Genomic DNA, 26,323 nt, shown 5'->3' with positions numbered 1-26,323 from the left:
CAAAACGTGTTTTTTTTTGTACTATTGCAATGTATTCACTGTTTCATAACCTATGCCTTCCTTCTCAGTCTCGCTTAAATCTGAATAGAGAATAAAGTTATAGAGGGAGGGAGGAAGGAGGGGGCCTGTCCTGCATAATTTACATTGGATGCGAGTGTACAGTCAATGCAGATGGATGAAGCGAAAGACTCGAGGGGAGGAGACGGAGGAATGGAGGTCGTCAAGAGGGGTGCTTTTTCGGTGGCAGGGGCGGAGGATTCCAGTCTGGGTTGGCACCAAGGACTGTAGCGGTGGTGGGTGAGGTGACTTGACTTCGTGGGAGACAACTGGTGCGTGAGGGTAGCTCCGGCGCGACATCTTGAAAGATAGATACTGCAAATCAGGTGATGCGGAAGGAGCCAAGATCGGGTGGACTAAGAGTGGTTGTGGTTTACTTTTCGGTGAAGAGTGCTTAGTTCGATAGTCGTGTTAACTGTTGTTAGGTGAGGGCTTGAGGGAATAATCGGTTTTGTTGATCACTTGAGAAAGAAAGCAAGCTAAGGGCACCACTGAGGACAGCACCCACTAGCACAACCGCTACCAGAATCGCAGAGGAGGATCGACCACCACACTCCAAATGCTCGATCTATGCAACTTCTGCCCCAAATTACAAAAAATCTGGTTATCCCAAGATCAGGGACAGTACATTTCTTCTTTCATGTCTTAAACTCAACCGCAACACCATTTTGAACTAGTTGTTGGAAAGATGGGGAACGCGTCACATATGGGTGGCAGTGGTGATAAACGAGTTAATGGGAGAATTTAGTTCACTCTTGAACAAGCACCCTTAACACCGGCCTTTTCAACACCCCCTACCCCGACCCCAACGATCAAGTAAAAAACTGTAAATGAGGGCGGATAGATAGGAAGTGGCTCGATTCGAGAAGGCACGCATCACTCTTACCATCGCCTTGGTCCGAGAGGGGCGGGAGGGAGGTGCGATGCATCGATGGTTTAGGTGGTGGAGGAGGTGGCGGCCGGCCTACACTGACACTGACCGACGCCTCCACTAAATTCGCCTCGCGTCTTCCGCCGATGCAACGCCATCGCTCCGCCGAAGTCGTGGTTTGAGCCGCGCCACCAATACCGCCTCGGGAATAGTAGTGCTCTTCACTGCGGTGCGGTGAGAACTCCGCGTCTGTAAGGAAAGCCCGTGAGGACACCAATCACAAAATTTATCATCAAAGCATGGTTTGATCACAATTTTCAACTCTATGATGATGAGGAGTAATATGTCAATTGTGCCACCTTTTCTATCGTCCCTTGTTCAGTCTTCATCCCAGTGGCAGAGAAGTCGGATTAACGTCAAGTACTACTGTATGTTGGTAATAAAGCAACTTCTGGAAGGAAACGTGCAGACGCCATTCACAAGATCCAGTCAAAACTAGTCAATGTTGAGGTAAGCCTAACATGACCTGAGGAAACCCTCTGGAATCAGATAAATTTACAGATTTACGAACCTACAAAGGCTACTTGCTCAAGAACAAGCTGCGGAAAGCTTCTTAGGGAGTTTGCACTATGTTTCACGATCTCCTCATTTCCCAATTCCACTTTTATCAAGTGTTCCAATTGTGGAAGTAAACAACCCAACCCAGACCACCTCTATTTCCTCCCCTCTCACCCTTATTTCCCATCTATTCATGTGATTGTCTGTTGCCAATGCCAAGAATGCGCACTAGTCATCACTTCTATCTTGGAGGTATATCAACAAGGCGCTTCTGAGAATAAGGAGGTGATTTGGACGTTACCTCACTCCTCCTCTCCGCTTTCCACTCTTCTACTCTCACTGTCGATCCGGGTGAAGTGTAAAGAGGCGCGAGTCTTTCCACGAATTAGTTATGCTTGCGTTGTGTTATCCTGTGAAAGTACTAATTTGTCCGCCTCTCCACCGACTGACTAATCGCGGCACTTTCTTAAGACGAGAGGAGGTTTTTCTCTTACACCTTCTAGTTGGGGGATGTTTTAGGGAGGATTTGTAGATGACGTGTTTACTCGTTTTCAACAAACGCATGGATACAAGAATCAGTACCCACCACAAATCACTCAGTCAGCAGACTGAAATACACAACTCGCTTCACTTTAAGTTTATTGCATGAACATCGACACCCAACGTGGACATGTTCAGATGTCCTTCTTCGGTTCGCACAAATCAGTACACAAACTATCCTTCACTTACTCTAGCCGTTAACGTAGCTGAAAGTTTGAGGCGCTCTGCAATCAGCACATTAGAGAGGAGGGTGACGCAAACATTCAACTGAGCACATGGACCGATAAGAAAAAAAATTTGCACTCCTAGGATATGCTCCGTCCTTAATAGAGCACTGGTTCTCTTTAGTGAACATTAGAATGTGCAAAGTCAGGCTACACTGTAAAGGGAGTTTGCATCCCAGAAAGAACTTCGCACACGACACATTCAGGCATGACCAACGCTACTTCCGCTTTCATCTTCAACAGTTCCAATACGAAGTACAGCAGTACAGATACTTCAACAACCTCTTCTAAAACATTTGAGGGTTTTGTTTACTTAATTCAGTCGAATGATATCAATTTCTCAACCACTAGTAGCTTGGTCTCCAAACTCGGTAACACGGACCTCACCCAAATACGCTTTTGGTCTCCAAGCCCTCTTTAAAGTTGAGTGCCCTGAGACGTAGTGAGGAATAGCTCAAATGCGACAACGTATTCTAAAGTCGGGCTGGAAGAATAGCGAGCGAGAGGACATTTTACCTTACAGTGGTTCTGATGAGTAGATTAGAATCTATTGTAACCATGAAATCAGTGGAAAATGGAGGATCAAAGTCTAAATACTCCGTTGATCTAATGTGACACCAATCGTCCTATGCATAGATGTGACGCATGGGTCGGAAAGGAAAACCATGACGTTGTATACAAGCGACGGTGGTAGCGAATACGCTAAAAGGCCAACTACGAACTCCACATGGGTCACCCACCCTGCGCATTTTCGACAGCACCAACGGCCATTTTTTCTGAGGGAAACGAAGTGCTGGCACGCGGAGGAAGGGGAGGGGCGACGGCAGCGACACCAGCCTTAAGGTAGTCTCCTCCACCAATGCTCAACTCCATCCCCTCCAACTCCACCCCGGACTCCGCATCTGCCCCGTCCTCTCGGCAGACACGAGAACCCAGCATGGGACTGGTGCGCAGCGAGGGCGGCAGCGGTGGTGGCGGGGTCGATAGTGGCAGCATGGGCTTCGGTGGCAGTGGTGGCGGGACGCCAGTCTCTATCGGCGGTGCTGGTGACACACGACTGCTCCCTTCGGCCGAGGAGGCCGAACATGATGCACTCAGCTGGTCGCGCGCTGTAGGGAAGGTAGGGGAAAAAAGCTGCTCCATCTTAAAGCGGCACATTTGCAATGCAAAGTGGAAGTAACCGCGTGAACAGAGAGGGTCTGCAAAGAGGAGCATGGCACACTCACCCGGTCGAGTAATGGAGGAGTTTTACAGTTCTGTAGTGCCACCCAGAGGAATCACAATTTCAAGTACTAACCATATTTGGGAACCCACTCCAGAAAGAGGATGATGTGGATGCTGAAGACTATCATGAAGGAAGCTGGAAACATTTTCGCTACGATGCAAATTCATTATATCCTCTTAGTCTTCGTCTTGCAGGTGATTGAAATTCACCAAAAGACTTGCAACGCCGGAGTCGGAAGATTGTATACTAAGAGTTACAAAGATAACTATAAAGTCAAACGACATTTTGCCTAGTACATCAGTGTCACAGAGCCACGATTACGCGAATCATTTGCAACAAAGCCGTTTCCAGACTCGTAGACCTTACAACATTCTCAGGGATAACTTAGGCGCCAGAAAGTGGGGCTTTCAAAAATAATGACAATGGGGAAATGGAAAGACCGATACTATACCAAAAGCATATCCCAAGACAAGAGTGTTGAAGCAATATACTGTTTAGGTGAGGAGGAGTGAGGAAATGCCGCCTTACCAGACTTGGGTCCACGACCCAAACTGCCACCACGTGCGTGACTCGGTAGCATAGCGGAGGTGGAGAAGTCGAACTTGGCGTCGGATGAGAGAGAGGTGATTGCAAGGAGCTGACGAAACTCCTTGAAGGTCGCCTTCATGTTCACATCGATCGGAGTGGCACTTAGCAAATTCCCAATGCGCACCTCCGTTGCTGTCAACTGATGATTCTAATTTCAGTTGAAAAATAAATGTCATTTAATACACACACAATTTCAATCTGACCTATTCCCAATGAGAGACAGGCTTGTCAATGTTCCCCTTATGGAAGCGAACAATCTAGCCAGAGTCACCTCCATTTCTGCCCCATTTTAACTTCCCAACTGCCTATACCATTTGACGTTGATTTGCACAATTTTCTGTTGGGAATGGCAGCAAAGGGCGATAGTCATCTGTTGCAGCCCAGAGAACTATCACTAGGGCAATACGGAGGATAAGGCATTATCTCCAACCATTCAATCATGTGTTGACTTCAAAATCCAAAATGCGTAGAGTGCATTCTGAAGGGTGGTAGTCAAAAGTCTGACTTTTCGAATGCCAATAACGAATCGAAAAATAAGGGTAGACATATCAAGCCCTCTCCATTCGAAAAGGAGTAAATGGTGATCCAAGCGAATTCGCCGAGTAGCAAATGACAATATTTAAACCTGTTTTTTTCCCATGTGAGTTAAAAGGATGGCTTGATTGAAGCAAGTACCATGGAGCCCTCCGCAGAAGGGAAACTGCGTAGATCAACGGTAGCTCCTTCTCGAGGTTGAATACACAAGGATTGCTGGTACATCAGGTCTTCGAATTCGGCCTCATCCTTTACGCCAGCCAGAGCGTGGGGATCCAGGTTTTTTAAGAAATCCTGAAAAACAGGAGCAGTAATGAAGTTCTCTAACACTGTTGTTACTGGTAGACAGCTGAACGACACCCAGCCTGACATCATTCAAAAACTCAAGATAAGTGAAAATCGGGTGCTTTTTTAACGAGATTTGCTGTAAAAATAGTCATCCAAACGAATCAGCAAAACCTGAATATAATGTTTACTACGCCAGCGAATTTCTCCTGTTGCACACATTGACTTGGTTATGCGTCACGCATACGTGACGCCTAACAAAAGCACGAATTAAATCGGCCAAAGCTCACCTGAATGACAGGGTCGGGTTGTAGATTAAAAGGTATATTCTGAAAGGAGAGATAGTGCTCCTTCAGATCGGCAATCTGGTGACACTTAGAGAAATTAATCAGCGGCTCCTCTTTACTGCCTCCAGGTAGGTAGTCGGGAAGTTTGAGTTCCAAGTGGATGAGACGCGTCTGCCCTCCTACCGCGATAAAGGGCACCGCGGGTGGGTCAATCCTATGCATGCGGTGTTGGTAGTCGTAGATGTAGTCCTCCGGTGAGGCCAACAAATCTTCCTCCAGCTTGCCCGCCGGCCGCAGCGCCTCCAACACCACGCGATGGTGCGCGCGTGACTTAGCTAGTAGCACCTAGGCGTGAGTAAAATACAATCCGCCCATAAGCAAATGAACCATCTCAACAATAATATGGTGTGGGAGAAGTTGACTCTGTTTAGCAAACATGCATAATAGAACCAACTCGTGACAGTACGGTGGGGACGATCTTGGATCAAATGGATATTACACATCTTTGTTTCTTCACCTCTATGGCAGCTCACAATGAAGGATGAAACGTTTGCCAAGTTTTGGATTGAAAGGCCTCCTTGGAGGTATAATCCGATCGACCTGGGAAAGGAGACCTCCAAGTCTCCATAATCAACGCCGTAACACGAGCGACCCATCGGTGGTATCCATTATCAAAGGCGCTAGTGGCGAAGTGCATAAGGACTATTTAAAAGATCAGTGAACGCGGAACTCTTCATCACCATGTAGAGCGAACAATACTACAAAGAAACACCATTCTGACAAACCGTTGAAGGGTGTTTGATAATATGGACCTTGAAGTCGAAGTTTCAGAGACACAATGACTTCCGAAACGCACCTCAAAAATCAAATAGTAAACTAAGTTAGTAAATTCTCCGTTCATCCCAGTTGATTGTTTAGCTACGGAGGCACCTGAGGCTTCGCCGTGGTGCCCTTGCTCGGTGGCATGGCATCGGAATTGTGGCGGTAGTACCCCTCCCCTAGGCCTTCTGTACGCTGGAGATGCAATTTATGCACTAGCACTATAACTTCTTTCGGATTCAAGAAGGACTCGGGGCGCTATATGAGCATTTTCCCGCATGAAATTGAATAGATAGTCAAACTAGCTTCAACACGTTTACTGCCAACAAGTTTCAGAGGCAAACTCGACCGCCACAGTCCACACGTCTCACTGTTCAAATCTGACACAAACATCCGCGCTACCAGAATGAACGATTCAACTGCAGACATCGTAATTCTTCTCATACCATGCGCATCCTGTATCTCTTGCATTGCGTAAAGCTTAAGCGGGCCGTCTATGACACAGTTTGATGCAGTCCGTTATTACAAAAAACACAACTTACTGCTGTCAGGTGTCACATTTCCATACATTAGGTGAGGAAACTACGATGTCACGTATATGTGACGCTGGAGGTGAGTGTGTTAAAACAAAGCTATGTGGCATCGAAAGACATTTTTAGTCACAAAACGGGAAGATATACTATTATCGTCACAGTAATGGAAATTAGGAGGCCACAGGAACCCAGTTCTTTGGTGACTAGCCGAATAATTGGGATCTAAAAATGTTGCGAAATTTACGATTTCTCGTTACAAATCAAACGGAATGTTACAAATAACCTTATTAAGAAATCACAAATAATTCAACTCGGTAGGGGGAATTAGTAGTGCAAAACACCTCTAACCCCTTAAAGTGATGTTCAATACAACGCTTTTTGAAGGAAATTAGAGATTGCCTATATCGTTTTTTCGCATTTAGTTGAGCAACAGATTATATCAATCTCAAAAGCATAGGTACGCGGTTTCAACACTCAACTCATTCCATTCGGACTACCATTCGTCCAACCCTTCCATACGGTGATTTCAGCCTGTCAAAGGAGGTGCCTTTATAGAAGCTAAAGAAATAAACCGCAAAAGCAAATAAGACTTGACAAATGTTGGACAAATCCAAATGATACATGAACGACAGCAGTCCTTCTGAGGTGTCCGCCACATTTACATAATCCTTGTAACCACAAATGTACTACACAATAAACCGCATTCTCGGCCAAATCAAGCCCGCAATATCCGGCTTTGGCACGTGGAGAAAGACAATGACGAAGGGAGGAGGATACTAGTATGTAATTTAAATATAGCGACCTCACAGAACGACAAGTGGTAAAGATAGTGATAACGGTGATAGGTAGCAAATAATAAAGGACCTAAGGCAACGCAGAATGTGGCTATAGAAGAGCACTCGCATCCGTTAGGCTCAAGTACTAAACTACTGATCCCAAAATGGCCAATTTCAGTAGTGTGGACAGAAAGCAACGGACACTGAAAAAAAGGGGTTCATCGAACCTCAACAATGCAACCCAAATTTTCACCGTATTTCAACGCAATTCATGCCAATATTTTGAACGAACCATCACAAAGCGACATACTTCAGTGCCCAGTATCAAATGAAAGGACTCACATCGAAGGTGTCCGAGAGTCGATGGACAGGTGAGCTGTGGAGGGCAGCTCTAGCTTCCTGAGTGCCTTGAAGGTTACCAAGAGCCTCAAAGAGCATCAAAAGGTCCAAGACGCGTTGCAGCGCCAAAACCCGATCCTCCATACCGCAATGCGACATTATGCTCCAGATCAACCACTTGAGAAACTGCAAGAAATGAAGGCAAATACAGGTAAATCTTCCATGAGAAATAGCAACGCATTCAAATTAGTCTTCCGGCATTTAACTAATGTTTACAGAGCCTGGAGATAAAACGATTTGTCGGTACCACTGAAATATCATAGGACACTTTGTTTCACTTTGTCATCGGTGCTGAAAGGCTGGACTGTGAGAGACTCTCAGGGATGCGAAAGGAAAACGACAGTCCATTCCCTTTCTACGGATGTGTATACACGTCACATCTCTCGAGTTATGGAAAGTTATGGGTTAGTTAGGCGTTCAGGACCAGATCTTTACGCTCCAAATGCTTGTTCACACAAATGACTGAAGCCCAGAAGGCTGTGAACGGAAGCGCCACGTCTCTGATAGGCGGACAGACTTATGCATTGCCGTCTTTAAAGCATTCCAAGTTTTCTGTAGATATTATCCCCGCATATTCCGTCTCCAATTACCACGCGATGGTCCAGCTAGATTGAGGGTAGCTGGAAGCTGCTGACCTATGACAACGTGTAGTACTGCCGAGATCGGCAGACCTTTTACCAGTTTATAATCCATAGCCCCAGCTTGAGCAGTCCCAGGACCACTGAAAAAAAAACTGGCCCCATAAAAATTACCACGATTAAAAGTGACTGCCTGAAATTAATCGGATAATATTACAATCGAGAATCTAATCTAATCCTGTCGAGAAACAAGCTAACCGATTCCACTTCATAAATATATCAATCTTAATTCCCACATGTTCGTCTGGAGGCAATGCCAAGAATGGGCGGCAATCATCACTTCCACCTTGAAGATATATCAACAAGGCAGTAACAAGGGTGGAAAGGTAATTAAGGCATTATCTCCCTCCCACCCCCTCACTCCCATTTCAAGTGAAGTGCCAAGAGGGGCTAATTTACCGACAGGTTACTTATGTCCGCGTACTAATTCCGCCTCCTTCCCACCGACTGACTAATCGCAGCTCTTTCTCAATACAAAAAGAAGGTCTTCGCCCACACCTTCCATTTGGGAGATGTTTTGAGGAGAATGTGCAGATAATGTGATTACCTGCCTAACCACCGTTGGGATGTGGAATTCATTACCCATCACAAGCCATCCAGTCATTTATTCACTCAGTCAGTCGGCAGAATGAAATATACAACTCGTTCCCATAAAAAAAAAACAATCAAAACGCATGAACAACAAATTGGGAGCATTTGAAGCTCGTTGGAATCTTTTTGCAGCGGATGTGAGTGGTACCCTTTAGCCTAGCAGCTGCGGCTACTACAAACTTGTTTTATCACCACTCGTAGTAAGCATACCTTGAAGTTGTTACTCACGTACTGATCTTCAAAGATTTCAACCAGAGGCAAAACATGACTTCGTTATTATCAACAATAAAAGGGGTCCTTCCTTCCTGGCATTATCTCCACATGATTCGCCAGTTGAATCACCTAGAATTATTAAGACATTTGATTCGTAGCGGTACGCTCAGAAATCACATCGTATCGAACATTTTCCAAAAGGTTTACAGCAAATTTGAGGAGAAAGCACCTCTCAAAGCCTTGGAACTAGAGTCACACGCCCACTAAAAGGCTCCAAATGTAGGGAAATGAAGTGAAGACCACAATAGGGTTGTTAACGCCCATTTTTGCTCCCAACAGAACACATAAACAATCGTATTTCACAAGTGCCTCCAAGTTACGGCGAGACATTGTGGAGGGTCACACCCAGAACCACACGAACTCTTTAGGTCACCTGATAGGCGTCAGTAACCTGACAACTTAAGAAACACTCAACTACAAGCAATTGAGATTCCTTTTGTGAATTTATCTCATTTTATACACTTTTTTGTTATATTTTCTTTATCACTACTTTGAACATGATTTTGAGGGTTGAACCAACACCACTTCCAAACCGTGTTCCTCACACTACCTCTTGAAAGGGAGGCCTCCTTACGTCAGCAATAATTTTAGATTGTCAGTCTTTTTGTCACATGATTTACAAATTTAAACATAAAAAACAATTGCGTAACTACTTTTCAACAAGGAAGACTAAACGTGATAGCCAGCAGGGAGGAGGCGAAACTGGAATCGCCGAATTTGTTGTTTGCAGTAAATAAACAACGATAGCAAAAGCTCAGTCCTTCCTCGTTAATCAAATAAATTGACAACAGTTTTGCACAAGGTTACGGCCAGGATGGTTGATAAGAGTTGGCATTGCCATATGAACATTACATTATACACGCACGTACCGATTTTCTCACCTGAGTGAGACGTCACAAATATGTGACACGTGTTCCTTATCGTTTTATGCTAACCTTTCGCAACAGATTTTGTTGACAGAAGATTGGTTGAGTTTGGAAACATTAAAACAAGTGTGAATATGCAGGATGATTCTAATTAGAGCACATCTTTTGTCAGCTGTGGTGGTCGGTGTTCCTCCGAGAGTCTGGCAAGTAGCATTCTCAAGTATACAAGGACTTGCCCCCAAAAAAATTGGCGTCTTGACTTTGCACATCACAAGCCCTGAAAGTGTGTCTAACAAAACAATGGTTGTGATAATGTGAGAAATGTGGAAAAGGAAATGCCTAGCCAAGTCAGAACAACTGACATTTCCCCCACACCAAAGGGGTACAAAAAAATAGCCATTTGAAATAAAAAACGTAGTGAACAATCTCCACATTCTTTGCTTATACTTTTACCTGGTGACATCGCCTCCGGGAGGTGCCAGCAGCTGACACCCCAGCCCTTTCCTACGTCGGTAACTTCGTATTCTATGCAAGTATTATGCCTTCTTTCGTCTTCAAGGCAGTCTCGGGACGCCAAACTTATTTGCACTAATCTAGTATATTTTGTATGAAACCAAGCCTGATCGTCTCAGCTACGATGATCTGGAGCTTGTAGGATCTACACAAAGTATTCACCTTGTTCGAGAAGTCCAAAGAGCGCCGCATATTGACGCCCCAATTCTTCTCGCTTCCATTGACCTCGCAGAATTCAATTCGCGAGTAGAGCTCCCACTCGTAGAGGGTCACTTGGCGAGCTAGCTCCAGAGGATGGACCTACAAAATCAGTGTTGAGTACTCAATCGTCCAGAGTGGGAAAAAACGCCCTCTAGTCGGCCTTAGGCACAAAGAGGAGGAGGAACGACCTATGGAAAGGATATGAAATGACACTTAAAGGGCTAGTCAGCTGGGACTTCTGTCCCTTCCCTCGGTAACGTGTTTAGATTATGGAATATTAAGTTGAGTTTTCCTCAATTAGTCAATTGAGAATGCCCGAAACACTCACATTGGTGATACGAACACGGTCAAAGGTGAGAGCCAATCCGAGGTCGAGTTTTTCGGGAGCGCATTGTCGAATGACCTGCACCACTTTTGTTCGATCGCCATGGAGGCAGCGTAGAATAGCCGATACATTTTCGGCCAAGGATGGCACTGCATCAATGCCACCGAGGAATTGCTCCAGTCGACGCTGCAGATCTGGGTTGTCTGCGAAATCGACCTTGAAGTAGGAGGGATTTCGCACCCACTTCTTGATGAAACTTAGGACCCTGAAGAACAAGATGCAATGTAATATCAGGCGTTTAGACTCGTCTTTTAAACCAAAATCTACCGGAAGATGAATCAATCAACGGCAAATCAAAGCCGTCAGTCTGGTAGATTTTCAATGTCGGCCGGAAATAGCGAGTCGACCGTTAAGCAATAACCACATTCAAAGAATTTACAAATATTCGCCGGAGCTCCCCGAAATTAACGACAAACAATGCAACACGATGAATGCGTTCACGATTCTTCATGCGTGATACAATCTAAGGCGGATCGTAGAACCCCATTATTTATCACCGCTGTCGACTGCGTTGAAACGGTGCAGACCTACTGCCAAAAATTGATAAAAACAAGAACAAATAATGACCTTCAGCAAGTAGGTCACAGTTGTAGTGAAAGGACATGTTGTAAACATTCAGTATGACAAATTTTAAAACAATTATGGACACATGTATTTGAGAGATTAGTGTCTGCTTCATTGTTGGTGGCCGCAACGGCGAAATGGAGCCTGAGCATACAGACTAGCAATTGTGAATAGGCTTGGCGAAGATAACGGAATATCAAAAAGTTGTCCGTACCAATGAAGATTATCTTGGGGGTCAGTTCTGAAGAGAGCAAACCCTAATTGTGGCGGAGTAGTGCAAGTGGGACCCCCAAAGGAATTGAAAGTTGAGAGACTACAGGATCATCAGCTGGTCGAAAGGTAAGAAGTATTTAAAATACCTGTACTGAATGCGTCGTTTGTAGGCAGAATTGAAGCGCAGCTCCATGCAAGATACAAGAGATGCAATATCGGAGAAGGATCTCGCGTTGTCGTCGATACCAGAACCACTCGTGTTGCTGCTGCTGTTGCTGGCCAACGATGCACGAAACTCGCGCTCAAAGTCCGGTTGGGGCACCTTGAATCGCTCAATCAGCAATTCCACCAACTCGGAAGCTGTTAAATACCGTCGATAAGTCTACAAATACAATTTCAACCATTAGCTTCCACCCAGTTAAGATGTTCCGAGTTACTGTGGAAGCCTACTTGTAGAAACGTGCGAATAGTCCTACTATCGAAGCACGTGTGTGAGGTGATTCGTTCAATCAATTTGTTGATGGTTGCAGCTCGGATCACGGCGATCTCCGCACTGCTGTCTGTTCTCGGCGGTTCAAAGAGGATGTTGTTCGAGGCATCGGGTGTTGAGAAGCTGTTGTGCAAAGAGAAACAAGGCCCTTTCATCTCTACCCATACACGTGAGCGCGTAAAAGCGTCTCAGGAGCTCACCAATACCGGTCTGGATCGGGAAGAATCAAGGGGATTTCTTGTTTCGGCAGCTCACGGAGGTAGCGTTGGAAGATGCTATAAACGGTGCAGAGGGTTTAGGTAACAGTCAGCAGGAGTGTGCATTACTCTCACCTTTTCCGCTGAATTCCAATGAGTGTGGCAAGCCAATCGGCTTTCTCCTGGGGAGTTTTGAGGCTGAAGACAATGCGTTTAGCGGGAGCGGAGGAATTGGCGATGGTCTCGCCGATGTAGGCACCGGTGGAGGTAGCGGCAGGGGCGTCGTCAAAGAGGGTGTTGAGGTCGGTGGAGGAACCGGAGAGTCGATGAGCAGGTGGCTGAGCGAGAGCAGCGAGACTGACGGCGCTGCCCTGTTTGGGTAACGAGAGGGTAGAGAAGGGTGGATGTTCCGGTTGCCTCTTCGATTGCTCCGATTTCATGCTTTGGTGGTGACGCGACACTACTATCACATCGCGCCAGCACTCCAGTTCAAACAGAAAGGCCGCTTCTGTACCGGTGAAGATAATGCTGTCTTAGCTGGACAATGTATGACCAAGATAGCTGGAAAATACGTGACGAAGTAGTGTAACACTGTTGAAAGGATACTTGTTTTGATGATCGGTTTAATTAAGCAGGTCTCGTAATCTGTTGCAATTCGGTCATCGTATTGTTTGCATGACTTTCTGATCACTGCTAACTCTAGACGTTAAATCCGTGGCGAAGACCATGCCTCAATGAGATAGTCTAGGAGACCGCGTTGGGGAGATTTAATCTAGTACGTAGCAGTTTTAATCCTTACCACCACTCTCGGGATTGATCTGCATCCCTAGGTCGATGAGGTGGAAATGAGCCAAATGGACACCCTTTTTGAGGACCAGACCACTGCCGGAGGCAGCTGAGTTGGACGAGGAAGGATTGGTCAGGGCTGCGGCTGCTGCCATAGCGACGTTGGTAAGGGTGTTGCAACCTACCCGACGCTGCTGTCCAGAACGTTTTAGGAGGAGGAGGCAATCGGTGAAGAGGTAGGCCACACGATCGGAGAGACTAGTCTTGGCTGGATTCTGCCGCACTTGAACGACGCCAGCTGAGAGAGAGAGAGAGGAAACGTTCAACTCAGTTCCAATTATGTTGTGGTATGCGGTAGCAGAGCCTACTACGCAGCATTAAGTGGCTTAAACAATTAGAGTGATCTCGGAGATGAATCACTAGACGATGATAAACTAAAACCAGAAATTCTCAGCTTTTCACTATAACAGCAAGTCACATGCCGCAATTAGCAAGTTAAAATCGGACAGATACCGTGAAAGAGTAAGCCGATCGGTTCCACCCACCCACGCGCATACCATAATAGTAGATGACAACGAGTTTCAAATACTTGATAAAAGTAAGCTGTCCAGTTTAAGTTGTTTTCCAACGAGCCGACTGAATGGCTAAACTGTGAGGATAAGGGCCCTTTATGCTTTCCAATTCCAGTATTTGTTAGAGGCAACGAGCATATCATTGGTTATCCCCAGCCAATCCATCCATTACCCACCACATGCTTCCAAGGCAAACACCGCTTCATCCCTGGGAGATTATGCTTGCCTTGGGTGTGTGTGTTTATGCGTATGGTGCACCGTAGATGCAATTGTTCACACATGAATTGGCCAATTTGTGAAGATCCCATAACAGTTACAACAGGGACCCACCTACCTAAAGCAGCTCAAATAGGAAGAAGATCAAGAAGAAGACAAAGATAAACCTCTTGCCCTGTGGCGCAGAAAAAACCAACCTGAAGAGATATGTGATTTAATCAGGATCGAATAGAAGAGCAAAGGTAGATACAGCTGCGTCCCTAACCTCGTCATCACATGCCAAATCAAGTAGGGAAGTGACTCGGATCAGGTGCCCTAATACCTTTAAAACTTTGACATGAAAATATCAGGCTGGCTGAACTATCCTAGAACAGCCTCTTTCACATCGTCATCAATGCTCCGAGGAAATCCATGTTAGTACCCAACATGCTAATAATTGTGAATGAGTGAATCCACCATTCCAACACGAAAGTTCGTTTTTTTATACAATTGTACGGCGACATTCATTCCACATTCACAAGAATGACCGCTATGTTGTGCCTTGGAGCGGACCCTCCACGGATGGGATCGTCTCTTTGAAACGTTCAAAGCATCCAAATATTCCATTTATCAGCGGTTGAATGTTTCATCACAGTACGTCAATATGCTTAGATTCCCATGGTGACGAAAACCCACGAATTTTGCGTCCTCGTTCAAAAGGAGGTTCTACCAGGACACACTGTCCCACGCATGCATTCTACCGCTGTTGTCCACCGCCTTAATGAAGTGTGCATGGACTGGTCTGGCCCTCGGCATGTAAACAGGCTACCGGTACTCGAAGTAGGGCAAATTTGCCACCTAAAAACCACTTGTGGCACTGCAACAGTAGCATCCCTCTTTGTGCCTACCGATAAAGTCAGGTACTGATTTAACTTGAAATCTTCCCACACTACAAGACATGGTTCTGTAGACTTGGGCTAAGACAGCTTGTTGTCTAAATCACTAGAAGGTTAAGTGAATGCAGCAACATTTCGCCTACACATGATGTAGTCGTTAACAGAGAGTCGGCAGTGCGCTATGTCGCAGTTATTGCTGCTGGCGTTCTTCGCGGCAGCGATGACCTCGGCCAGACGAACGTGAGCTTCCGCAGGGAGGAGGAAAGCGGGTTTGGTGGAGAGGGGTGTCTCGAGGAGGAGGCTCAGTCGTGGCAGGTGGGTGTGGATCCAAGCCGTGGTCTCGGTGGCGTGAGCCAGCTCCTGCGCCACCGACCTGCGTGTCTTGTAGAGCATCGAAGCGGTATCGCGCAGGATAGCCTGCTCCTGGGCATCCTGATGTGGGAAGGTACACAACTCCTGTTGGAGAGGGGAAGGAAGCAGAGTTATAAAAGAGCTCCTCCTCAACACCAATGAAGTTTCCAAGCTTCCATCCCTAAAATACTCGGTTTAGCTTTGTACCTCGGGAAAAGTAGAAAAACTGACGAGGACTGTCGGCCAGATGTAATCGAACGTTGAAAAAAAAGTTACACATCTCCATTAAAACACGGTTTTGAGTGTTTAGAAGGCCTGTATTTGTGATGCCAAATTTTTCACGATAAAACTATTTTCAGCAGTGATGAGATGCTTGACCCTCCAACCTATGGAGAGGAGGTTTAGTAATTTGACTACTACCGATTGTCTGGACCAACCGAGCTCATGAATGCAACACCAGCTTTGGGGAGGGTTGTCAGTTAAACATGAATTAGCTTCAAACAAGAGAAGTAACAAACCTTTGAAGAACGCATTTCTACACTTTCAGAGATCTTGCATTCGAAGCGTCAATTACTTCATAGAGGAATCTCAAATCTCAGTAGTAGTGAGAATTTTCGTTACTTCAACCTATCTTAAAAGTCGAGTCAATGGCTCCGATTTTCCCACCTGAATCTGCACGTCACAAATGTGTCACATCCAACTAGGTAAAAATGAATTGAGGTCCTGCCTCCGAGGATTGTCCATTAACAACTTAACCCAAGCGTGAGATATCAGTTATGGCCTATTTGGGGCAAATACCGACTAAACACTGTCGGTTGTCAAAATGTAGCACATTAACTTGGAGTATTTCGACATTATTGAGGCAGACTAGAAAACCCGTTTAAAATCGCAACGACAGCTTCCAATGACAGCGGTCATTAATAAAAGCAAAAGTTCGAACAAAACAAAAAAAAAAAAATAAAACATTTGCCTTTATTAATTAAGAAAGCGTACTGAGAATCAACCGTTTGCAACTTGTATTTCCTTTCAATCACACACTTTACAGCTTTTTCTGTGGCATTTTTGATGGCGCCGGAAAGCTGGAAAACCGTCACAGCATATCGGGTGACCAAAAAGCCGGACGGACTAATGCCTTTGTGCCTCCTTCATACATTTCTCCTTGCTGCTAAGAATTGGAAGTTAATAAAATCGACTTCTGCTATCAATGTCAAAAGTCAAAGTGTTAGATCAGAGGATGCCCTCAAGAACGGCGAGTAAAGAGCCATTTGGCAGCAGACTACGAGGTGACAAGGCGCATCCCCTTACCATTAATATATTTCTTTCCATTTTTCAGCTAAAACAATTCCCACAGGATTGGAGGTTCCCACTGCCAAACATATGCTAAATAAAGCACGGTATTGATAGGTGAATGTGCTTCCTGAAATTCCAAGTTGTGGTAGGACAAAAAACATACACTTGGATTACATGGTACCGGAGGAAAATAATGTATGCCATGTGATCCGGAGCGACTGCCTTCTGTCCACTTCATGCTCCCGTATAATCATTATCTCAGATTATTAAAGCCAGCTTCAAAAAGCCTCGATCGGAACTCCATTCAACTTGGCATGACGTGAGTCTTCACTACCACAGATCAAAACAAAAGCGCGGATAACAGCACTAAAAAAAGTAATTCAGATTACTGGACTGGCAACACAATACAATAGCGGAAAGCTAATAATACAATCATTCTACCACTTTTCTATTCGTATGCTGACTACTCTGAAAGTCACTGTACAAAACAGTATGAAATGTCTATTACCGGCATTTTGGGAAGTCGGAATGAATTCGCGATGCAGAAAATGGCAAAAGCAGTGACACAGGGATTACTACGAAACGTCAACGAAAATCATACCAGAGAGCCACTTGACTATGCCATCCTCCTCATTACCTAATGGGGAAGTCCTTACGCCCAAAGAAGTATGCTTTGAAGACCAGCGGCAGAGGGAGGAGAAGGAGCTTAATCCAAGTGACTGGGATGGATCTTAGCGTCATAATTTAACTACTTGCCCGTCTAAAATCGCTTCCGTTACACTTTGACCAAATTAGGGATTCCATACAATCTGGGTGCAGAACGAGGTAATAACGTGCAATAAAGAGATGCGGTTTATTGCATTTATAGCTTTGGAACTAGTACAGAGGGCAAAAAGGTTCAGCATTTCCCATATAGAACACAATTTGTTTGTATTTAACACCGGACAAAATATCCTGACCTCTGACACGCATTTGGTCTGTTGGGAACAAATCCAGTACTTTCATAATCCAAGTCTAGTAGAAAGGCACATCGAGTTATGCTTCCTCACGATTTGACCATAGTGTCTCCGAAACAAAGCAACAGTCTGGATCCAGACACAGAAAGCAATTATCGGGCTCTTAAATGCGATGTCTCCTAAAAAATTGCTCCCATCGGCATGAGAATTTTCAAAACTCGTGGCTCCTCAGCTCTTTCAAATGGAGCTGCATTGGCTAGTACCACGTAGACATCTTGGAGAGTTGCCTAAAGGAGTGTTAATAAGTGACACTAAGGACGTTACGGTTGATACTAACAGACTGTAAAAAGCGGATTCAGTTGGTTTACAAGCCACATAGAGGCAACAATTAAGATTGACGGCCACTTTGGTGAATGATTTACTGGAGTCTATGTGGGTGTTCCTGTATCCATTTCTGTAATGAGGCATCATTTCAATATTCGCGGATAGAGGGAGAATCGCCAGTATAAGGAAACCTCGTACATGCAAATCAAAAGTTGTTTGTTCACTAAAAAGTGTAGTAAAGCTATCTACGCTAGCTAACCTCGGTAAAATCGAAGGTTAGCAATCGAAAAGACGAAATTCAAACATCTACAACTTGAATTAGAGTTAAAAAACAGCGTTGATGGCCGTCTCCACAATTCTTTGCGAAACGTCATCACATAGAAATGTCAAATTCTGCTCCCTAGTCGAGTTCCAATCAAGAATAAACCTGATCTCATCGCATTGTAGCAAAAAAGGTATCGTTCCTCTATAAACTCAACAGATAAAGTATATAATGTACCAGCATGAGTAGTTGCCACGCAAGGAGATGCATGAACGCATTAAAATCGCTGCTTTATTGTTGAATCTCAGTCTACAACACTAAATTTAGCCAAATGCCCTTAAAGGTAGTCAAACACCACGGTTATCTTCACCATTTTTGATGACATTCTGTCTCAGATAAGCCTAGTGGTAGTGAAAGGGAACAAATAACTCTTAACTGTACTTAACGTCCATCTAAAAGCGAATCTGATGTCCGCTTTCCCTTAGCAAAGCGTGCCAGAGAAAGACGCTCACATCGAGTAGGTCCGCCAGATAAAGAATCTGGTAGACCGGCATGAGTAGCAGCCGAGGGAGGAGGTATCTAAACGCGATAACCATTTGACTACAAGTGCGCGAACCACCGCCATGGATGGGACCACCACTCGCGCCTGGTGCGACGATGAGTCGGGGCACTGCTGGGGCGCCTGGCGGTGATCGCTCCCCGGAGCTGGAGGATGAGGTGGGTAGGGTAGGCGATTTGGGCGTTGAGAGGCGACGGAACACTGAGTGAGAGAACAGACCACCGCCACCTCCACTGCTGCCATTGGCGGAGAGGTGATGACTCGTTGGCATGGCAGCTGACTCGGGCACTGTTGCGGTGCACAGCGGACAGGTGTGGGGATCAGCAAAGCGCACTTCCAGGTCAGGCATATGGCGAAGGGAGACCTAATGGTGGGAAAAGACGAAATAAATTCAGCTAACCCAGGTTTCAAACTGACGATAGAGTTAGTAACTCTAAGTGAAAGTCAGTTTATTTAAACGCACTGACGCGCCAACTAACAGAGAGGAAAAACTTTTGCCGAACATAGACAGTCTAAACACAGATCTTGAGATTGTTCCACTGTCAACCTTCATCGAATCCTTCGGGGCTTAAACACGAAAAGAGCTCCTCATCTTGACTGGGCATGCTACGTTCGTGGTAAAATTAGAAAGTAGACATTCTCAGTGATCGCCCAACGGTAATCATGGCAAAGCCGTTGAATAAGTCTATCAGAAGAAAAGCATTTACATTCGAAAACAACATGTAAAAGTCAAGCTTCCTGTGGAACTCAATACGACCTTATCCTTTCCAAGCCAGTATGAGGTTGTAGCCAAGACCACAAGCCAAGCACACCTAATTCTCATTATCGGTGCCAGTTTTTGGACTCAGGGCCAAAGACAGACGCGTCATGCCTTTACAAGGTCTCAGAGCCAATGTGAGTCAGCGTTTGGGGTGCGATCATGATACCTTAACCCCCTTTACTGATACCCCTTGCACTGTTACCAAGGCTTACTAAGACCGTCAAGATCGCCAAAACACAGATCTCTTGCAAAATATATAACCCTTTAAGTTGCAGGCAATAGAGGTGGTGGTTTGATTGTGTCATTCGAGTGGGAATATTCACTTCTATCATCAAATAAGTGACGCACTGTGTGCTCAGACCAGTCGGAATTGGGACTCCGGTTACTCGCAATGAGACATCCCAAGGGGATTTGAAACATGCAGCCCACCGGACCACTTTAGAAAACTCCCGAGAGGAATACGTGAAAGAAAACCAGTTTCACCAAACAGGGTACATGAAGCGGATTGCATCAAAGGTAGTCTGAAGACGAGAAAGATGGCGCATACCTGCCTGTAGATGGTGTTTATCATCCGTCGGTGGCTTTTGCGAAGGGTAAAGAAGATTTTGGGACACTCCGAGAGCACCGAGAGCCACTGATGACAGTCGTTGGTGAAGAGAGTCTCTGCGTAGTAGGCGAAGCCCTGATACAGATCCGCCTCTGCTGGCTCCTTCAATTAGCAAAAATGAGGAGGCGTCTCAACAATTCGTGACACCTTATACGCTGTTATTCGCCTAATTCATCAGATGGCAAGTTTGTGGAGTTTTTGATATACCTCACTGCAAGGTGTCTATCAGCGTGTCAGTCTATTGGTATGGCACTCTCCACTGCGCTCCCTATCACTTTTGTTGATGAATGCAGTGGATGTGAGGTGATCCAAGCTTCCCTGCTCACCAATCCACCTTCAACTTGGTTCCAAACAGACAAACCAGGTTTTCTTCAAGTTATCTGTGGTATATACTAGCAGAACATACCGCCCGGAATGAAGTGGTTTAAACGACCGCAGTGATTTTGGTGATGAGTCACCTAATAATGATGCAACCAATTCCGAAGGACCCTCTGCTCTTGATGTCAGTGAAGAATCACGTGTTACAATTCCAGATTGATGTGTCGAGACCATTCAGTAATCCCCAACATGGGTGATGATAAAGCAGTACAGTACCACTTACACCAAGCGGGTGGAAACAGTAGATCAGTTGGAGGGAAGTCCGATTTTTACAAAGAAATATAGGGCCTCATATCTCATACTGTCGCAAACCTTACCCGTGGAAAGAGTTTATAAAAGCCATAGTATGGGAGGGAGGTTATGCCTCATTCTCATCCTCACCCTCCGCGCTCCCTTGATGATAGTTCTCTAAGTTACAGGTGACGATTGCTACCCCTTCTGGGCACAACCCCAAGTAGCCAGTGGACGGTTAGAAAACGCGACTGAGAAGTAGCTAGAGATTATTAAAACCAAGTTTTTCACGTCTAGAGATAAAATACTCGAGAAACATGGGAATTACAAGCTAGAGTCACATTGGGAAAAGATCAAAATATAAGCCTTAATGGAGAGCATTCCAAAAACCGATAACCCTCCTTTGCTGTCCTTTAAAAAAAGGCATCCGACAACAGGCAATGTGGATAACGTTTTAGCTTACTTTGGAGTTCTTTAGAGCCAGTGTACGCGTACAGGCTAAGACATTGCTGGCGTTCCTCAGTAATTCTGAACTAGAAATGGTGTTGTAGAGCGGTACTTTTACATTCCCAACCACCGAATAGAGTGATCCTCCGTACAACGAGGCGTAGCCTTACTAGCCACCCAGTTTCAAAGGGAAGGTGGACTTTGCAGCACAGAGTGGGAGTGAATAACTTTACAGAAGTTCGCCTTGGGTCTGCCTAAAGCACTAAGAAATGCAACATCCCGAGAGGAGGATGTATCACACTGGTTTTAAAAAGCTGTCAAAAAAGAGAAACTTAAGTCCGTGCCGTAAGTCATTACTTTCTCGTTCAACGTTCTGTACCAATGAAAAGGGAACCTTTGTCCGATTTTATGAACAATAATGGGTAACTCAGTTAAGCATATCTTCTGGAAAACGAAATCTAACCTGCTGAATAATTCATTTCTAGCAATCCCATTAGCAAGGGAAAAGAGAACCCTTCTGACGCTCATCCTGTCCGCACAGCACGGAAAAGTCCGCTAACATTACACACTTCAACTCACCGGTCACGTGACTTATTCCAACAAAGCTGAGCTAGCTACCCCCAGACAGGTGACCAGTATACTCGCTTGTTTAAACGCCACGCCCTCGTCTGCAAAAGGTCTAGTTTATAGTTTTAGGCGTCGGCAATTCAGCAACATCCCATGACAGAAGTCATAGTGGACCATAATGGGGATTTTCGGCCTCACAAGGAAGTACTTCTATAATTTGCCCTATGCCGGAATCAATTACGGTGATTTACATTCACAGGAAGTATGGAAACACGCAAAATCGTCAAGTGAAAGTGCTCCTAAACATGGCTCTAAAGGCCTCAGACCCATGACATCTAATGGCCTAGCTTGACAGTGCTTTAAAGAGAGTCATAAACAGATCAATCTGCGTGAAACAGGGAAAAAAGCTGACATTTTAAATGAGGTATCGTTAGACTAAGTATACTGTTCGATACTCTTGCGCTTCAATCTGGGGAAAGTAGTTGAGAGAATGAGCAGAAATGTCAAACACAATGTCATTGCCAATAGCGAGGTGTCGCCACATCAACTATACATCTTTGTACCTCAGCGCCTCAAACGGTGGACGGAGGTAAACCAACCTGAGCACAATAGTCAAGAGGGTGAGTATTTAATGGCGAACAATCAAATCAGAAACGAGACAGTGTTAGATTAAATATGGGTTTTTGTGCTTCAGTATCTCAAAGAAGGGCCGAATGAGAAGACCGGAGAATTTCAAGATTTTATCAAAATGAGCGAAAATTTTAAATCCGGAACACCTAGCAAATAACGAGGCAGTGCCAGACTATTCACATGTCAAAGGGAGGAAGGAATGGGAGGAGGGTGACGAACCTGTAAACAGTAGTTGAGGAGATGTGCAGTGCTGTCAAATATGTCATCAGAGACCTCGGCCAGGATGGTGAGATCGCCCACAAGACTCTTGGCCATCTTCAAAACAGCAAGTGCAGCGGTAGCGGCTCGGCCAAGATCGGTGCTGGCAGCAGCTGGGGAGGTGGAGGCGGACTCGCTACTGAGAGCGTTGAGAATGCCCGAGAGGGGTTCAAGGAAGATGCGTGTGACAAGGCTGAGCGACCAGTTGGAGGTCTTGAGAAAGGTCTGAAGGTCGCGCAGACAGCCCTCATAAGTGTCAGTGTTGCGTCGCACTAGCGGTACCTTACCACCCAACACCTCCACAGGCGATGTACCCAACAGACTGATGATATGCTGTCAATGGAGTGAAGCCAAAAGGTGTACACAGAACACGCATTTTTCAGCAAGTCAATGTACTTCTCTTAGCAAGCAAACCACAAACGATGTCTTTATGGCTCAAATCACCTCCACCACCAAATCCTGTGGCAACGTGCATTGATTTGGGCAAGCATCTAGTAACGAATGCTCAAACCAGTACTTAAAAGATTATTTTGTCAATTATTTTAGACATATTGCATATCGCCTTAATCTAATCAAAAAACCTGAACTTGACAATAAATACATCTGAAAGGAGAATGTTTACTCCCACGTATCAAATAAGTTTAAACGGGGTCAGACGACACCTACAATGACCCAGTAATAAAAAATGAATTAAACTGAACTATGCTAATTAGTAAGTAAGTTCTGCTTCTACCATAAAAATCCTGGAAGCTTACAAACATAATAATCCTGGCAATACAACTGGCACACTGACGAAATACGTCTTGTAAATTTGTCAATGATGGCGATTTCCATTCCCGTATCATTACCGAGATTGGTCAGTTTAAGGCAAAGTGTACGTGAAGGTTGCTAATTTTTACCCACAAAAAGAGTATGAAATCATCAAAGTGCATTAAGTAGAAACACAACGCCAAAAAATACGCATAAATTAAGGAGTTAGGAACCTGGATATCCGTCGAAGTGATGGCGCATTCAGAGAGTACTCCCAGCTCGGAACGATAGTTGAGAGCGGTCTAAGCGAGAGAATGTATATGAACCTGCCTGAAACTCACCTGTACAATGCTGCTGAGTATGTGTTCCAATATTTGAACAAACAGGTAGGTTGTACTCGTATCCACACGACCATCAATGACCCGCATATTGTTCATAATCTTTTCAGCCACTGGCAAAACAGACAGCTTTTTTCCACGCTTCTCCGCAAGCACTCTGTATTCATCCAATTGCTTATCGTCTAAAAGATAAATATTACTTTAGGTGAATATTGCACTGCTTAAAAACAAATAGTTCAATCCAAACTCTCAATAAAACCAGCTACTAACATTGTGGAGAAGACCATTAACACGCTCTCCAGTAAAGACAAATCAACCATTACACCCGGACATTTTGCCACTTTTTTGTGCAAAAATAGATGCCATTAACCAACTTGACCATTGAAAATTTATTCTCAGGCTATGAACATTCTACGCCTATTTTATTGTTTTAGGTCCTGTTATTCCGTTTGCGACATGAGTCGAAGCAATCAGCTATCGTAAACAGATAGAGTACGTGCTAAATACTATAACATGCGATTCAGTTTAAAAAAATCTGCGTGGCACATATGCGCGGCTCTAGTGGCGACAGTATTGAGGAATATAATCACTCAACAAAATAATAGGGAAATGAAGCATAGGTCAACTGCTGCTTAGTAGATTATGGGTTGCATTTAACTAAGAAGCTACTCAGGAACAGCAGAAGTTGTGTTTGCAGAAAAAAAAGTAGATCAAAAACCTAGGTTTGTAGCTGGTAAGATAATAAGAGGAATAAAGAAAAATGTGTACCGGGCCTGAGTTTTAACGGAAGACCAGCTACAACACGCGTGCACAATTCCGTGACAGTCAGAGGGATGGATGGTGTGGAGAGGCATCGAACGTAGTCGAAAACATTTTCCACAATGCAAGCCTTCGCAAAGGGCTCGAAGCGAACAGATTGTGTAATTGTAAGAAGCCCAATGACCGAATCGCAGGCGATCTCCAGCAAATTCGGGTGAAAGATTCGACTGACAGTGGCAGCCGATTGAAGGGAGGTGGAGAGAGCAGGATTCACGCAGGCGTAGTGGCATGTGGACAATTTAGTAGCCATCACCTACATTCTAAAATGCAAGCACCAAGGACTTTTCAAAAGGCCTGTCTACAGTTTTATTTCGCTTAAAACGCAGTTGATTGTGGGTGTCTCCCTTCTCTTTATTACCATGCTGACAAATTAGTTCTACAACGCGAAAATTCTTTAGTTTAATGACGAACTCAGGGGTACAAAATGCGCAATACGAGTACTAAATACCAGAAAACACAGTTGCATGATTTCCAAGCGCTTTAGTATGCTGATCCAAAAAGAATCTACAAACCTTAAATATACCACCAATATAAAACTGCCCAAGATTACCAAAGTCGAGTTGTTGTAATTTAGATACATATTGTAAAAAAGGCTCCCTAAATGAAAATAGAATTCTTCACAATACAAAGATTCCGACAGCTAAAGACAACCCCAGGAGAAGAGCACCGAAAGGCATATATTAAAACCAATAAAAAACTTCAAAAGCCCACATGTTTTATTAATTATGCTCAGAAGTATGTTAAAGTCTGCATAAGAACTGGGCAAAAACTAACATTGCGAGCCCACACTGAGGAGTCACACAAAGGACCTTTCCTGCACATCATCAACAACATTACTTTGGGGATGATGATTGTTTTATTTATTTGATAGCTAAAAAAACAAATTGAGGTTATAAACAGTCAAAAAAACTCTTAATTTAAATTTAACCTGTTTTAATAGATTAGTTAAGCGGCTAATTTGTCAAGGCCTAGTAGTTGCCATTCCCATTGGGGTCACCATTAGATACGGTGGTCATGGTACTTTGTTTCTCCGAATATTAAAAATGAATTAGATTGACACATGCTGTAAGTTTTTAAATAGAATGAACAAAAGTGGTGATGCCAAGTACGAATTAGGAACGTCTCCCGGTACCACATGCATTTTACAGGAAAGACATTTGTATAGTTTTATTGCATGTGCTACGAAATGCAATATGCTCGAACCTGAACTTGTTTTGTGAAGTTGGAATAGCCCACATGACGGGAACCAAATTATCTTGTGTCCAAATGGTCTTGGTATTACAGCGGTAGAGTAAGACAGGAGTTAAGAAATCAGACATGGTGGGTGTCACTGCATGCACTTCGGTTTAACCAGAAGTCGGATATTTTGTGGCTTTCCCACCGTTCTACCTCGAATCGCTCTAGAATCCCCAAACTGCTCCAGTTCGTCTGCAGTCCTGTCTCCAGCAACAGCATTGGGTGTAGCGCCTCGAGACTTCCTTGAGGACGAAAGAATATATATATTTGACATGTTGAAGGTGTTTGGACTACTGGCATGACTCGAAGGCCAGCTCATCTGGCATGGTACAATGGTTAAGTCAAGGGTGGCCCTACACCGAAACCATGACTTAAACAGCCATCGTATTAAAGTGGGAACTAAAGTAGACTACAGAATACCATAAATGGTGTCAGAAGTAGGAGGATTGAAAGTAGAGCACTTATTTACATTTTAATCAATGTG

At 44.6% G+C, this 26,323-nt stretch overlaps 1 protein-coding gene across 1 annotated transcript; it reads right to left on the bottom strand. All coding sequences in view use genetic code 11, as the record gives it.

Moving 5' to 3' along the window:
- Positions 1 to 220: 220 nt before the first annotated feature.
- EGR_05640 (Son of sevenless) lies at positions 221 to 24,853 on the bottom strand (the record flags this gene model as incomplete). The annotated part of the gene is made up of 22 exons (XM_024494889.1): positions 221 to 372; positions 944 to 1,177; positions 2,991 to 3,359; positions 4,004 to 4,211; positions 4,739 to 4,891; positions 5,173 to 5,514; positions 6,100 to 6,183; positions 7,640 to 7,822; positions 10,740 to 10,877; positions 11,107 to 11,368; positions 12,087 to 12,322; positions 12,391 to 12,553; positions 12,631 to 12,705; positions 12,763 to 13,135; positions 13,427 to 13,711; positions 15,220 to 15,532; positions 18,772 to 19,182; positions 20,126 to 20,287; positions 22,658 to 23,029; positions 23,680 to 23,748; positions 23,788 to 23,966; positions 24,553 to 24,853. 22 exons carry the CDS (start codon positions 24,851 to 24,853, stop codon positions 221 to 223), a joined length of 5,064 nt encoding a protein of 1,687 aa, XP_024350686.1.
- Between the last annotated feature and the right edge of the window lie 1,470 nt (positions 24,854 to 26,323).

The sequence above is a fragment of the Echinococcus granulosus genome, assembly GCF_000524195.1.
Source record: "Echinococcus granulosus chromosome Unknown EG_S00043, whole genome shotgun sequence".
Lineage (NCBI taxonomy): Eukaryota > Metazoa > Platyhelminthes > Cestoda > Cyclophyllidea > Taeniidae > Echinococcus > Echinococcus granulosus.
Note: the sequence above shows the minus strand (reverse complement) of the source record. Positions and strands in the feature narration are given on the sequence as shown.